This window comes from Schistocerca serialis, chromosome 7 (assembly GCF_023864345.2).
Source record: "Schistocerca serialis cubense isolate TAMUIC-IGC-003099 chromosome 7, iqSchSeri2.2, whole genome shotgun sequence".
In the NCBI taxonomy this organism is placed as follows: Eukaryota; Metazoa; Arthropoda; class Insecta; order Orthoptera; family Acrididae; genus Schistocerca; species Schistocerca serialis.
In genome coordinates this window covers 181462305-181479299 of record NC_064644.1, presented here as the reverse complement: position 1 = coordinate 181479299, position 16995 = coordinate 181462305, and the positions used below count along the sequence as shown (strand labels likewise).

The 16995-nt window shown below is 43.7% G+C and overlaps 1 protein-coding gene across 1 annotated transcript in view; it reads left to right on the top strand.

Moving 5' to 3' along the window:
• LOC126412532 (acetylcholinesterase-like) overlaps nt 1-16995 on the top strand; it is a 118554-nt gene that overhangs the window by 25515 nt on the left and 76044 nt on the right. Inside the window, exons 2-3 of the mRNA XM_050082174.1 lie at nt 5033-5167; nt 14703-14982. Coding sequence (XP_049938131.1) covers nt 5033-5167; nt 14703-14982 — 415 coding nt within the window. The remainder of the gene's footprint in view (nt 1-5032; nt 5168-14702; nt 14983-16995) is intronic.

Genomic DNA, 16995 nt, shown 5'->3' with positions numbered 1-16995 from the left:
CGGTTTCTTTCAGTGTTGTTAAAACGTTAGTTACCATGAGAGAGAAATTAATCATCAACGATATATACGAATTCTCTGATGTTATCTATAACGGTCTACAATGCACATGCAGTTTATTGATTACATGCATGTTCTGAGTTAAAGTTGTCAAACAAGGTTTTATGAAGAATAAAGTGCCACTGCCACACGAAAGCTAATGTAGAACATACTTTTCTGTTGTATATTGGCACGATGCGCTCTCCCCATACATAATACAAAAGTTTCGAGATGCATCTGCAGTCTGGCCACCTATTACACCTGAAAAGAACAAAATGTCGCAAAAGTTATCCCTTTTTCCACATGCGACTATTTTGGGTTGAGATGCGAAGGGAATTATGTCCAAAGTTCCGTTACATCGATAACTACAGCAGATAGCAGCATAGCGTTTTAAAAAATGCAGCAGTGAATGTATCCATACTCGCGACGTATTATCAACAGTGAAATACGCGTACCGTTACGCTACTAGCTGACACATAGCTATATCACCTCCAGAACTCAACAACAATTCCTCCAGAACTTGCGCATTGCACAGTGCTGTGAGATAATGCATATGGCCGGATCTAGACTTCTGAGAGACAGACAGTTACAGCTTTTCTTTGGCACTGCACGACGTTTTTAACAAACAGATAGCGCAATAGAGTAGCTCAAGTCGAAAAGACTATTTCCTGTTTAAATTTCTGCATCCTACACTGTTGGCAGTTCTGTGTAGGTGTCAGTTACGTGATTTTATTTCGGTGATTACAAAATAGAGACGAATGTATGCACTGGGTAGCCGAGGCAGCTAGTTCATGGCGATTCGGTCAACCAAGTAAATGAATGTACTGAACATGCTGCAAACCACTACAGGGAGTCTGTGTGTCAGAATTCTCATCCACTGTGGCGCAACATTGTTATGATAGAAAAATACGTGAGAGGGAAGACAATTTGGTGGTCCCTTGGATTGATGCTAGATTCATATACTTATCGTCTGGGTTCGATTCCAACCTCTGCTGATAATTTTTGATAAGGAGAGACAGATTCTGTTCTCTTCTGGCTACGCCAAGTGAAGAAGGTATAATGGCATTGTGGTCTGACATTCATGTTAACGTGATATTCCTTCTCTACCAAGTAGACGTTAGGTTGAACCACAATAAAGTCCGGAGTCGCGACACGTAGAAACTCTATCAACAGTAACCTTTCTTATACTAGTTATTTATTTCTAGTGACGAAACAAACGTTACGTAGGGTCACAGGACACTTATTCCATCTTTTATTCGAGCTTCTGTTTGCCGATAAAATTGGTTCAGATCTGGGATTGCAACTCAGACCGCCCTTAACGCGGAATTTGATCCCTTCGTGACAATACAGCTCGACTGCAATTTGTTGTTTTGTTCAAAACTGCAGATTCCTCAACATCTCCACATATTGCGCGTGAAAGGGTTCGATGCCTGGCCTGGCACTAAAGCATGAGAACACCTATCTGCTGGTGGGTAATAATTTTGATTTTTAATGTATTTTCATTCGTTGTCAACACTAACGGTATCTGACGTTTTTGAGTCCCAGTGAGATACAGAACTGTTTGCGAAGTCATTGTAAATTCAAGGACGTTATTCCGAGCTGCTGGTGGAGAAAAATTCGGTAGCTGACGTCTCTCTGTGTGCAGTCAACAACGATATGTGTGGGACTCGATTCCCAGTCAGCACTGAACTCTTCGTCTTCTTATTTCTAGTTAAAACATGCTCACATGTCGCTGCTGGTGTAACAAACCCATTTTTAACGTTCGTTTTCTCTAGAATATAACAGCGATAGGTGGCAGGTTGGAGTCCTGGGAAAGTCAAAATTAATGTTTCGTCTCGTCATTTCAGTTAAAACATCTAGCTACTGCCGAGAAAATCCGATATGTCACAATTGATTGTGCATCGATGGCAATCCAATTAGGTTCTGGGTTCGAATCCCTGTCCAACACAAAGCTTTACCTCACGGCGTTTCAAGTAAGTTACTTGTGAAGAAGCAATATTTATCATCTCTCGTAGTTCGTTAACAAGGACAATAGATGTTGGGTGGGAATTCGCGTCCGTTAACAATGTTTACGTTATGTAATTTAAAGTTGATATTTGGTAACTGATACTGTCTAAAATCGAGGTATATCACTCTCTGTATGCCTAGTCAGGAATGACTGTTAGATTCCGTCAGTCACGAAGTCTTTGCTTCGTCTGCATGACCTGGGTTTGAACCCATATGCAGAACGAGACGGTTCGTCGTGTCATTTGAAGTTAATACATATTCGAAACTAGCTGCTCGTGAATAACTTAAATATTTAATGTCATTCTGTGTTAAATAATAAGTACGGTATGTTATTTTGAAGAGGAAATCATGAATACGACGAACTTTCTACGTGAGTTACCTATCTGACGTGATAATGAGAGTGGCAACATTTCATGTATGTCATTAATTGTAACAAATGTGAGCTTACAAGCCTGAAGAAGCGTCTTATCTGTGATGAGATGTTCCCTGATATTTGTAGTACCTTGGTATTACGTAACATCTTGAGTTATTGCGATGCAGAGTAGTGTTTTCTAGTGGTGATTTGTTGGAACCATTTTCAATAGTCAAACGACTCTACCGAGGAGCGATTAGAGGACCTGCTAGACAGCTGCGCTATGTGGGTTGCATTCGAATCAGGCGAAATGTAATTGAGGTCGTTCGGGTACTTTTGAGCGCGACTGTACATGTTGATTAACATCAAGATTAGGCTACAAATCCTATTCACCCGCTGAGTTACTGCTCTGCTTTCAACTAGATTGGCTCTTATTACTGGAGCCTGTCTTCTACACAATTTGGAAACAGCCGTTCCCTCCATTTTTGAAGGTATTCATTTATCGTACTATATTGCGCAACACAGTTAAATGTTCACTTTTTCAAAACCCTGTACTTGTCTCCCATTGCTGTGCATAAATTTGAAATTTGGCTCAAAGATACCTACCACTTTCTTCTGTAATAGTACAAAAGCATGGCGTACTGAGAAGTCATGCTCGGGCTAGGTGACACTCAGGCAGCAATGTCGAAACACGTGGAAGAAAAGGCCAGTGCACAGAAGTTCGTGTCAAGTGTAATTTATGGGTTAATGATGTCACAGTGGAACCAATTTTCACCACCATTATGCTCAGCACCATCGCGGATGTTTCACACAATGGGAAGGTCGTCAACACTTCCCCCCTGAATGTGATCACACACATTTAGAGTGCGACGCGACCGCAGTTTTTGGTCTGCTGCACAGAATGTTACTACTAGGGGTCGTTAAAAGCCATTCGACGAAATTTCAAGACAATGCGAAGCAGCAAAGGCTGTTTATGCTTTTTCGGGCCTGCTGTTCCGTACCCTCCTGCGGATTGCTAACGGAAGAGTGCGACGTTGACATATGCGTGAATATAGCTCGGATATACGCAACCCCTTGATACCCTTGCTATTCAACATGCATACTAGCAGACGAAAGGGCAGCAGCGTAACCTGCCTGCAGGACCTAGGCCTTTCATCATTGGTTGTCTCTGTAGAGGTAGGTACATTCTTAAAGTGCTTAAAAAACGTGGACGGGTGTTGCCGGACTGGAAGCTCTTTGGCATTTTATTCTTGCATCTGTCACTGTCGCATTCTCTTGGATAATGTCACAAGAGGGCACGAAACAGAAGGGCTGAAAAAGCAAAGTACACTTTGCTGCTTCAGAACACGTACGAATTTCATCGAGCGGTTTTGGACGGTCCCTAGTGATTGCACCTTGTACACCAGAGCAAAAATTGCGGTCGCACTGCACTCCTGAGAGATGTGATCACATTCAGTGTGGTTGCTGGCCCATGATGCTCTTAGACAAGTATTGAGTTGTCCGTGGCGGGAGGGGGGGGGGGGTGGGGCGGGGGGGGGGGGGGAGGAATGGGGGGGGGCGGATGTCAACAGTGTCAAAGGTTGTCGTTGCTTATCACATTGCGAACTAAAATTAAAATTTAAAACAGTCTTAATCGCAATCTTGTTAAATTATCTTTTTATTGGAGTGAGTGACCGGTTTCAACTCTATGAAAGAGTCATCTTCAGAATCCAGAGTGGTGGATGGACATTGCTACATGAGTTCCGTCGACCCTCTACCCTCCTGTAACTGCTCAGACTGCGATCAAGACTGTTTTAAATTTTAATTTTAACTACTTTTAAGATCGATGACTATGTTTTCAAAAATTTCAAAAATGTTACATTGCGAACTGTTGTTTTCGATTTCAAAATGTATGGGAACCAACGCCACAAGTCATGAGATGGTTTCATTGATGCCCTTCATACCTTCCCTCTGAGGCCTTTTCGAGTCGATTTTGATCGGTGGCTTGTTTGAGATGTTTTCCTCGCCACCTATAAGAAAACAGCGTGGTTTCAGTTCTGGATGTCGTGGTGCATACTCATAGCGGCGTCGAAAGAAGGGGTAAAATGTGAGAAAGAGAGGATACGACGACCTTTTCATGCGTACAAGTCCGTAGCGGCATTTGGGAGAGTTGTGGTGAAATTTGGTGCCAGTGCGGCATCATTACCCCACCTTACTGCTCTGGTCTTTCTTTATGCATGTGCCTGTGCTGGTAGCTCGCTATTTGAAGCGTCACCGAGGCCAAGGGTGAATATCGTAACGCCAAGCCTTTTCACCATAAGGAGGAAGATTGTAGGCACCTTTGAATCAAATTTCAAACTTATACGTCGGAACAGGAGACAATTATGTGGTTTTGAAAAAGTGATGCTTCAATTGTTTTTCATGAAGTAGTCTGTATTTTTTTCGTCACTATAAATATTTTTTCACGCCAGAGTGTCAGGTATTGTATTACCTGATAAGTTCACACGGATTTTTATTTAAAACATTGCACGCTTCCACCGTCATTTATTGGTCACTATCAAGCAAGCTATTAAAGGACTTCTCTCAGGTATTTAACCAGTGCGATAGCGGATTACAGTTGTGGTAGTCATGTAAAACGCAATGCTTATTCATTTCCAGGCGCAGTACGTGTACGCTACGGTGGAGCAGGGTGAACTGGAAGGCGAACTCCAGCAGACCATTCTGGGGACCACCTACCGCCGATTCATCGCCGTTCCGTTCGCTGAGCCGCCCATCGGGGAGCTGCGGTTCGCGGTGAGTGGCAATATCTGCACTACAACGGAGCGTCAGCTGTAATTAACAGATGCTCTGGGTCTTGTTTCTGGCTTTCCCGGAAGAATATTCGGCAGAATGGCATATCATTTTCCTGCACTTCGTATGGGACATTGGCCTTACATCATGTACCCGACAGAACAAGACAGAGAATTATTAGGTAACTGTGACTTTGAGGAATCGGAACGCCAGACCATACTGTCCGGGAGTGTATTCATTCGCATCACCGAATGTGGAACAGCTGAAATAGGGAATGGAACAGTATACACTGAGATGACAAAAGTCATGAGACTGCGGTATGCACGTACACAAACTATAAAAGGTCAGCTGTCATTTGTACTCAGGTGATTCGTGCAAAAAGGTTTCTGTCGTGATTACGGCCGCATGATGGGAATTAACAAACGTTGAACGCGGAATGGTAGCTGTAGCTAAATGCATGGGACATTTCATCTTGGAAATCGTTAGGTAATTCAATTTTCCGAGACGCACAGTGTCTAAAGTGTGCCGAGAATACCAAATTTCAGGTATTAGCTCTCACCATGGACAACGTAGTGGCCGACGGCCTCCACTCACAGACCGAGGGAGAAAAGCGGTATTTGAGTAGAGTTGTCACTGCTAACAGACAAGCAACACTGTTGAAATGTCGCAGTAATCAATGTGGGACGTGCGAAGAACGTATTCGTTAGCACAGTGGGGCAAAATTTAACGTTAATGGGCTAAGGCAGCCGTCGACCTGTCTGAGGGCCTTTGCTAACAGACGACATCGCCCCTTTCTGGGCTCGTGACAATACGGATTGGACTCTAGACGAGAAGAAAACCATGGCTTGTCAGATGAGTTCCAATTTCCGTCGGTAAGAGCTGCAGGCCCCACGAAGCCCTGTACCCAAGTATCAAGAAGGCACGGTGCAAGCTGGGGGTGGTTCCATGATGGTGTGGGATATGTTTACGTGGAATGAGCTTGGTGCTCTTGTCCAACTGAACCGATCATTGACTCTAAGTGGTTAGGTTATATTCGGCTACTTGGAGATTATTTGCTACCATTCATGGACTTAATGTTCCCAAACAACGATGGAATTTTTATGGATGACAATGCGGCATGTCACAGGCCCACAATTGTTCGCAACTAGTATGAAGAACATGTGGAAAATTTGGGCGATTGGTTTGCTCATCCAGATAGCCCACTGTGAATCCCATTGAAGTTTTAAGGGATATAATCGAGAGGTCAGTTCGTGCGCAACATCCTGCACCGGCAACACTTTCATAATTATGGACACCTATAGAGGCAGCATGACTCGATATTCCTGCAGGGGATTTCTAGGGACTTGTTGAGTCCACGGTATGTTGAATTGCTGCACTAAGCCGGGGAAAAGAAGGTCCGACCCGACACCAGTAGGTATGCAGTGACTTTCTTCACCTCACTGTAGCACATTGCATGAGTTTTATCGCTGTGGCGCAAGCTAAACAAAATAGCTAAATAATTGTCCGCGTGGGATTCGGAAATAAACCTGCAGAAAAAGAGAACTACGGACTCAGAAAAAGAAATTAATTATAGCAAAAGTAGGCATAAAATGTTATGTAATACAAAGTGACAGAGAGAGTAAGTGAAGTATATTCCCATTACTAGCGACACACTCAACCAACAATTTTTGTTCATCGGAAGATATATTTTAGGAAATTATAATAAGCAGGTTTTTACCATACTTAATAGCTATAACTGACAAAGATGAAACTGTACAATAACGGTCCAATATAGCTGAGCCCTCAAACAAGTAGTCCGCGGGAACATTCTACATATGTGGTTACGAGTTCCACTAATTTCAGTATGAAGTTAATACAAATGTATTTGTAATGTAAACTTTACGATTAAGTCCCCATGTAATTAGGCTATAATTTTATCTTGGTTTCCTCTACTGCTTGCTCACTACACAAACTGAGTAGCATTGAGGATAGTCAAGAGCTGTGTCTCTCCCTCGTCAACCACCGCCTCCCTTCCATGTCCTACGTACGACTCTTGTAAATGTTGTCTGGTTTCTGTACAAGTTCTATGAGGGCAAGTCAGTAAGTGAGGACAGGTTATGTTTCTGCTCCACGGGTTGACAGCAAAGTCTCAGCAATTACTTATCTTCTCCTACTGTCGTTCTCGTGCATCAGGTGTTCAAATGGCTCTGAGCACTATGGGACTCAACTGCTGTGGTCATAAGTCCCCTAGAACTTAGAACTACTTAAACCTAACTAACCTAAGGAAATCACACACATCCATGCCCGAGGCAGGATTCGAACCTGCGACCGTAGCGGTCGTGCGGTTCCAGACTGTAGCGCCTTTAACCGCTCGGCCACTCCGACCGGCTTGCATCAGGTGTATCGGTACAGCGAGTATCTTCATTTATAAAGATTTCAGGGTATTTCGTTATGTGCGACAGTTGTTCGTGTTCTGTAATCTGAAAGGATTAAAGCTGTGGACATTATACACAGAATGAATACGAAGGCTAATGAGAGCTGTGCTAGCGGACAAAAAACTTACCAGTGGACAAATCACTTTAAAATTAGAGGTGTATCCGCTGCGAAGAGAGTCCTGCTGTACCTCCACTTAGAAAACGGACGGTAACTTCGAGACAGCTGAGCAAATGGTTGTCGTGCCAGAACTGCTGACATAGCGCATGAGCTGATAGTTTGCCATACTTCATCACATGCAGTTTTCCGTGAATTTCGTAAGAATAGTAAAGTTTGTACTCGCTGGGTACCACATCAACTGACATACAAGCACAAACAGAAACCTATGGAAATGTTGGAATCATATTTAAAGGGATTTGAAAAACATGGATGACATTCTCAGTCGCGTAATAGGCGTCGTTAGTCATGGGTATGTTAAGCAGATTATAGATTAAGCGACAGAGTATGTAACGAAAACCTCCATCTCCGCTTTCAGAAGGAAATTTCAAAAGTCAAGCTTCTCTATGAAAGTTGATGATGACCGTGGTTCGGGATATTAAAGATCCGCGGCTGGTTCATTACTTACTTAAAGGTTAAACGGTGGTTAGTGACAGGTACTGAGAGCTAGTATTAGATCTGAAACCCAAAATCAAAACGGAGAGGTGTGGGAAACTTTCAAGAGGTGTGATTTTGCTTCAGAATAAGATCCGCCATCATTCAGTTGAAAGAACAATCGATTCTGTTCAAAATCTTCGACCTGGAATACAGACCTGATCTAGCTTCAAGTGATTTTTACAATGTGGGGCAGATGAATGTGCACCTGTAGGAGGAGTCCAAGTGTTCTTCAGAAGACGGTGTTGGAAACTTGACTAGAGATGGACCAAGTGAAAAGAGGTTGGCGGAGACTATGTAGAGAAATGAAATTACTTGCAATGTGTTTCTGCAATAAAAAATTCATTTTAAAGAATGCCTTTACTTGTTTATTTGCTCTCATGGTTGGCCTTATAGAGAGGAAAACAATGTCAGTCTTTGTGAGTTCATGTACGTGCGTTAGTCATAAAGATTTGCACTGTGGAGTCACAATGTGACCACCGCCTATGTTAGAAGTGAACATGCAATGACCACTCACAGGCCGCAAAGTGGCAGTTCTAGCAGTGGAGCGTATTTAAAGTGCGTCAAGGGGACGCGCGAAACAGTGCAGTCGTTGTCATGATGTGGAAACCGAGCGATTTATTTGACGTTGAAATGGGCAGGAATATTGATTTTTGGGCAAATTGCAACTGTTGAGCAACTAACCGTCCAGATGAACCAACCACTCCTCAACGCGCGTCTAGAGAACGTTGCTGCCTATGGGCCTCCGCAGCAGACACCTGTTACATGCACCCATGCTGACTACTGTTCATCAGCGACAAATGCTGGAAATTGCACACCAGTACCGCATCTGGATGTCCACGGTGTGGCAACAGGTGGCTTTTTCAGATGAACCACTTTTTATGATCCATCCTTGGCATGTATTGCACGAAACGTCTGTAAGAAAACACCCTGTATGCTTTATGGGCTGAGGAATATGTTAGTGGCGTTCCCTGGGTGATCTAGTCATTCTGGAGACATAGTGTATCGACACAAGTGTGTATCTACCTGGGAGCCATGTCCCCCCCCCCCTCCCGTCCCCCATATGGCATCTACCAGCGAGAAGTGCATCGCATCACACTGCGCACAGTATACATGTACAGTTCGAAGAGCACCAGGATGAGTTTAGCGTACTCCTCTGGTCACCAAACTCTCTGGATTTAAACCCAGTCGAGAATCCGTGGGACCATCTTGATCCAGCTGTTCGCGACATTGATCCTCCAACTGGCCACAGCACTGTTGTCGACTTGGCTCGACATCCCTGTCAGTACTTTTCCAGAACTTCATTGACTCTCTTCATGCACGTCTTGCAACGGTCTGTCATTCCCGCCAGAGGTTCGAGTTCTCCCTCGGGCATGGGTGTGTGTGTTGTGATTAACATAAGTTAGTTTAAGTAGTGTGTAAGTCTAGGGAACGATGACCTAAGCATTTTGGTCCCTTAGGAATTCACACACAGCGGTCTGTGCTGCAACAGGTGATTTTTCGGGTTTTTGACAGGTTGTTATATTAGTGTGACTGGACTGTGCTATTATAAGCTCGAAGAAATCAAGCTCTGGCCATTAAACCTAGTGATATACGAGGGTAGCTCCAAAAGAAATGCACACTATTTTTTTTTTAAATCAATTTTTTGTTCTACATGTGCGAAAGTTCTACAGTGTGTAGATACATCCTTTAGGAACAGTATTTTCATTTCTCCACATAATTTCCATCCCTCTCCACTGCCTTACGCCATCTTGGAACCAGCGCCTGTATACCCGCAAGGTAAAAGTCTGGACCAACCTATCGGAGCCACTGTTTGGCAGCGTGCACTAGGTAGTCATCATCTTCAAACCTTGTTCCACGAAGAGAGTCTTCCAGTTTCCCAAAGAGATGATAACCACATGGAGCCAGGTCAGGACCGTAAGGCGGGTGTTTCAGGGTTGTCCATCCGAGTTTTGTGATCGTTTACATGGTTTTTTGACTGACATGTGGCCGTGCATTGTCATGCAACAGCAAAACATCGTGCTTTTGACGATGTGGTCGAACACGACTCAGTCGAGCTAGAAAGTTTCTTCAGTGTCGTCACATGTGCATCAGAATTTATGGTGGTTCCACTTGGCATGATGTCCACAAGCAAGAGTCTTTCGGAATCGAAAAACATAGTAGCCATAACTTTTCCAGCAGAAGGTGTGGTTTTTAATTTTTTTTTTCTGGGGTGAAGTTACGTGATGCCACTCCATTGATTGCCTCTTCGTCTCTGGTGAAAAATGATGGAGCCATGTTTCATCACCTGTCAGAATTCTTCCAAGACATTCATCTCCACCATTCTCGTACTGTTCCAAAAGCTCGCTGCATACCGTTTTTCTTGTTTCTTTGTGAGCCACTGTCAACATCCTGGGAACCCACCTGGGAACCCACCTGGCACAGACCTTTTTTAACGCCAACACTTTCAGTATTCTGCAAACACTTCCTTCCCCTATCCCAAAGTAGCGTGACAATTCGTTCACTGTGATGTGTCTGTCAGCAGTCACCAATTCGTTAACTCTCTGTACATTGTCTGGAATGTGTGCAGTACGAGATGTGCCGCTGCGAGGACAATCCTCAATATTGCCGTGCCCGCTTTCATCACGTAACCTGCTTGCCCACAGACTAACTGTACTGCGATCGACAGCAGCATCTCCATACACCTTTTTTTAACCTTTTGTGGATGTTTCCACCGTCTCGTTTTCACAGCACAGGAATTCTATGACAGCACATTGCTTCTGACGAACGTCAAGTGTAGCAGCCACCTTGAAGATATGCTGTGACAGCGCCACTCACGGGAACAGGTTGAACTAAGTTTGAAAACAAGCGGCAAGGATGTATCTACACACTGTAAAACTTTCACATATGCAGAATGGAAACTGTATTTTACAAAAATAGTGTGCATTTCTCTTGGAGTGACCCTCGTACTACAAAATATTTTCTTGCGATGCATCCTCAAACTTATTTGCTTGGATTGTTAAAACAAGGTCGTCTCCGCATATTAAGCTTTTGCTTATCTTAGGCCATGGTTGGTCGCTGGTGTATACATTATGGAATACAAGAAAGGAAGGACGATTAAGGTTTAACGTCCCGGCGACACTGAAGGCATCAAAGACGAAGCAGAAGCTCGTTGTGTTGCAAGGATGGGGAAGGAAATAGGCCGTACCCTTGCAAATGAATCATCCCAGAATTTGCCTACTGCGATTTAGGGAAATCATACAAACTTAAATCTGATGGCTGAATGCGGCTGCCGGATGCGGATTCGACCCGTCGTCCTCTTGAATGCGAGTTCAATGAGTTAACCACTGCGCCATCTCGCTCGGTACAGGACACAAAAATGTTCCTTGGTTCCTCCAACGATTTCGTATTCTTTGAAACTCAACGAAGGACCTTTTATTGTGCAATAAAGTGTCAGTTATATTTGTGAAGCCATAATAATTTCATAATGTAGGTCCTCTGGAGCATTATACAATACTGAATTACATCATAGACTGAAGATAGCGTAATAAAAAGAGCTCCGATGGTGTCACCTGTTTGAAGTCCGTCCTCTATGGAATGGGCTAAATTGTGCTGTGCAATTCGTTCTAGATGTGAAACCCACCTGTCCCGTCTTAATGGATTACGAAACACAGACAGTTCAAAAGAAACCCTTCAGATACCTTATACAGAAGACGGCAAATATGATATTGATGCATAAGTTCGTAGCGTTTTTGTTTTGCATGTTGATATTCCGGTTACTAAGAGTTTATTTATCGCTTGTCATTTTAATATGTAGTACATTGCTGCTATTTGAGTTTATATATGTCATTTTGTCATTTGGAGATAGTGAGTGGAGCTCTGGACGCTAGAAAATGGAGTGACAAGTGGAGAAATCGGAACATTTGCGACATATTCTTCTGTTTGAGTTCAATAAAGGGGTGCGAGAAGCGGAAGCAGCCAGAAACACTTGCGCCATGTATAGGAATACTGCCATTGGACAGAGGATGGCAAGAAAATGGTTTCTCGTCTTAAGGAGGATCGTTTTGACACTAGTGACTCGGTGTTTGATGAAGATCGTTTAAACGTATTTATCCACAATGTTGCACGTTATTGTACTCGAGAACTGGAAAATGTGACGAACTGTGACCATTTCACCATTGTGCGACGTTTGCATGCAATGGCGAAGGTTAGAAAATCGAGTGTGTGGGTACCGTAAGCTCTAAGCCAAAATCACATAAATCAGTGGGTGGCTATATGTGCATCTCTGCTTGCTAGTCATTAGCTGGCTCGTGAAAAACACCGAACATTCCTATCCTGTAAATGGTCTCATGAAGCTGATGTAAGTATAAGAAAGTAATTGGCAGAGCCCAAATAAAAGAGCAACTTCCCATACAAAGGCCTGCCCGTATACACAAAAGATATCGTTATGCATCCGGTGGAACAGCGACTGTGTTATGTACGACGAATTGCTTCCCCGAGGTGTAACCAGCACTGCTGACATTTATCGTCAGCAACTGAGCCGTCTTCAGGCGGAATCCAAGAACAACGATCAGGAATACTGAGTGAAGTGAAGCTACTCAGGATAACGACCGCCCGCATTCTGGTAGAGTGAAAAAAAAAGATACAAAGGAGTTGTGTTGGGATGTCATTGAGCACACACCTCATTCACTTAATTTTGTGACCTCAGATTTTAACCTTTTCTGCTGTCTATAGAACAACTTTCACGGAACATCCTTTCCGGATGAAAATGCGCTTCGAATATGGCTAAGCGAGTTCTTCGCCTCAAAATCACGTGGTTTCTACAATCGCGAATCGAAAAGTAACACCAGCATTGACAAGCTGTTGTAAATAGTGAAGGAAACTACAGAATAATACACTACTGGCCATTAAAATTGCTACACCACGAAGATGACGTGCTACAGACTCTAAATTTAATCGACAGAAAGAAGCTGCTATGATGTGCAAATGATTAGCTTTTCAGAGCATTCACACAAGGCTGGCGCCGGTGGCGACACCTACAACGTGCTGACATCTCACACCGAAACAGCAGTTGACCGGTGTTGCCTGGTGAAACGTTGTTGGGACGCCTCGTGTAAGGAGGAGAAATGCGTACCATCACGTTTCCGACTTTGATAAAGGTCGGATTGTAGCCTATCGCAATTGCGGTTTATCGTATCGGGACATTGCTGCTCGCGTTGGTAGAGTTCCAATGACTGTTGGCAGAATATGGAATCGGTGGGTTCAGGAGGGTAATACGGAACGCCGTGCTGGATCCCAACGGCCTCGTATTACTAGCAGTCGAGATGACAGGCATCTTATCCGCATGGCTGTAACGGATCGTGCAGCCACATCTTGATCCCTGAGTCAACAGATGGGGACGTTTGCAAGACAACAACCATCTGCACGAACAGTTCGACGACGTTTACAGCAGCATGGACTATCAGCTCGGAGACCATGGCTGCGGTTACCCTTGACGCTGCATCACAGACAGGAGCGCCTGCGATGGTGTACTCAACGACGAACCTTGGTGCACGAATGGCAAAACGTCATTTTTTCGGATGAATCCATGTTCTGTTTACAGCAGCGTGATGGTCGCATCCGTGTTTGGCGACATCGCGGTGAACGCACATTGGAAGCGTGTATTCGTCATCGCCATACTGGCGTATCACCCGGCGTGTTGGTATGGGGTGTAATTGGTTACACGTCTCGGTCACCTCATGTTCGCATTGGCGGCTCTTTGAACAGTAGACGTTACATTTCAGATGTGTTACGACCCGTGGCTCTACCCTTCATTCGATCCCTGCGAAACTCTACATTTCAACAGAATAATACACGATTGCATGTTGCAGTTTCTGTACGGGCCTTTCTGGATACAGAAAATGTTCGACTGCTGCCCTGGCCAGCACATTCTCCTGATCTCTCACCAATTGAAGACGTCTGGTCAATGGTGGCCGAACAACTGGCTCGTCACAATACGCCAGTCACTACTCTTGATGAACTGTGGTATCGTGCTGAAGATGCATGGGCAGTTGTACCTGTACACGCCATCCAAGCTCCGTTTGACTCAATGCCCAGGAGTATCAAGGCCGTTATTACAGCCAGAGGTGGTTGTTCTGGGTACTGATTTCTTAGGATCTATGCACCCAAATTGCGTGAAAATGTAATCACATGTCAGTTCTAGTATTACATATTTGTCCATGAATACCCGTTTACCATCTGTATTTCTTCTTGGTGTAGCAATTTTAATGGCCAGTAGAGTATTGACGACTAAAGTCTCTGTTATCTATATCCGTTGTGTTTATTGAAAATATGCAAAAACGCTACGAACTTATGCACACTTCGGTTTACTCCATATTTTTTTGAGATGGCAATTTAAACCTTACGAATATTCCTCACATTTCGAATAATCCAACGATCGCAGCATCTTTCCCTGAGATTCAGAGAGAGTGTGACTGACGAGGCGTCTCTGGTGCAGAGGTCTCGACCGCCAGCCAGCTGGGAAGGCGTCCGCAGGGTGCAGCGCGACCTCCCGGTGTGCCCGCAGGTGGGCGCCGGCTCCGAGGACTGCCTCTACCTGAATGTGTTCGTGCCCCACGAGGCGGCCGCCAACGCTAGCGAGCAGCTGCCCGTGCTCGTCTGGATCCCAGGAGGCGGCTTCGAAGCAGGCAGCGGCACTCAGTTCGACTATGGCCCGGACTTCTTCTTAGAGCACGGAATCATCGTGGTCACCATCAACTACCGGCTCGGCGCGTTCGGTGAGTCACTTCTGCAAACTTTCCTTTGCGTCCACGTCGGCTGAGCTGTTGTCGAAAGGAGGCGACTAGTGTGGCGATGCATAGTACAGAGGGGCAGTGTACCACGTGACACACCCGCAACTAGCTTCGTTCTGCCGCATCTGTCTGTAGCGTGCGGCTCAGGATGCACGTAGAAAATGTTGCGTTTATTTTCGTACGAGGTACCAAATAGCTGCTGCTGAGATGAGAAACACCGATAGTGCTCAGAGCCATTTGAACCATTTGAAAGAAACGTAGACGAATGTGCGTAAGAGAAATTTTGATCCGACCACTTCTCTCCGTTTTTCGTTTGTTTTTTTTGCACGTAATTAGAACCGCATATCGTACGATGTTACTCTATTGAGTATTTTATCTCCTCACACAATATAAATTGCATTTTATGTGTAATACTACTTGGTTGACTGAGTAACTTCTGCGCTTTTATGTAACCAAAGCAATTACTTTTGATGCAAGTACAGTTTACATGGGCATACATAAAAATATGTATGTAATTATTGTCGTTGTGTTGTACTCAGTAGAATATTCTTTTTGATCAAAGGTTAGACTTCCTTGTTACTATCGATAAGCGCGAAGGTTGTGTATGCCTAACAGAAACCTGTTTTATATAAGCTCGATGAAGCGCTGAAGTGTTTGATATACAGGGTGTAAATTTTAAGTTGACAAACCAGAATAACTCGAAAAATAAGCTTCACGCGAAAAAATGTGTAGAATCCAATGTTGATCATTTTCGAGGGGGACATCTGCTGGTGCTAAAATTAGCGCGCCACCCCAGCCCCCTAGGAGTGGGGCGGAAGGCAATTTTAAAATTTCAAACAGGAACCCCCATTTTTTATTGCAGAACCAGATACTACAAAATAAATTACGTACATTTTGTCTTGAAAGATTTGTTTTGATTCTTGGTAGCTGGTTCTGTAATTCAAGAAAATCCATGTTCTCATTTTTGTGTGGAAAATGGTTACGGATAAATAAAAAATACTTATTTACTTCGTAAATTTTGATTCGCTAAAACTAAAACTCTCCATCTCTCCCCTAGGGTGGGGTTTGAGAGAGAGGAATTAGAGTTTTACAAATGTTGACCCAGTCCGAATCTGCGGAAAAATTCAAATTCGGGTCAACATTTGCAAAAATCTAATTCCTCTCTCTCAAACCCCACCCTATAGGGAGACAGGGAGAGTATTAGTTTTAGCGAATCAAAATTTACGAAGTAAATAAGTATTTTTTATTTATCCGTAACCATTTTCCACACAAAAATGAGAACATGGATTTTCTTGAATTACAGAACCAGCTACCAAGAATCAAAACAAATCTTTAAGGCAAAATGTACGTAATTTATTTTGTAGTATCTGATTCTGCAATAAAAAATGGGGGTTCCCGTTTGAAATTTTAAAGTTGCCTCCTGCCCCACTCCCAGGGGGCTGAGGTGGCGGGCTAACCAGTAGAGGGGAGTGATGACCTCAGAAGTTAAGTCCCATAGTGCTCAGAGCCATAAACAGTAGATGTCCGCCTCGAAAATAATCAACTTTGGATTCTACACATTTTTTCGTGTGCTGCTTATTTTTCAGGTTATTCTGTTACACCCTGAATGTATATTTTGCCTTTTTTTATTTTATTAATTTTACTCCTTTTTTTTTTAGGAAATTGCGTTTTCTACCGCTATATGACAATAACTGTCAGGAGGATAACATTGCAGGAGAAAAATATTCTTTAGGTTATGCAGCCCTGCATATATCCTCACTCGCCGCTCTCGGTTTTTAGGGGAACGTAGTAAGAGACAGATAGCATTCGCAAACGGAGCGATCGAAATGAAGTAGCGCATAATAGGTATGCAACATTACTATTGGCAGGTGCTGCGGTTACGATCTTAACTGACCAAAGCTACTAGGAAAACTACCATATTCTACGCTTACTTACGACACTCTATGGTAGTTTCACATCTCTACTAAGGACGCAACGACGAATGAAGTACAAGAGCGA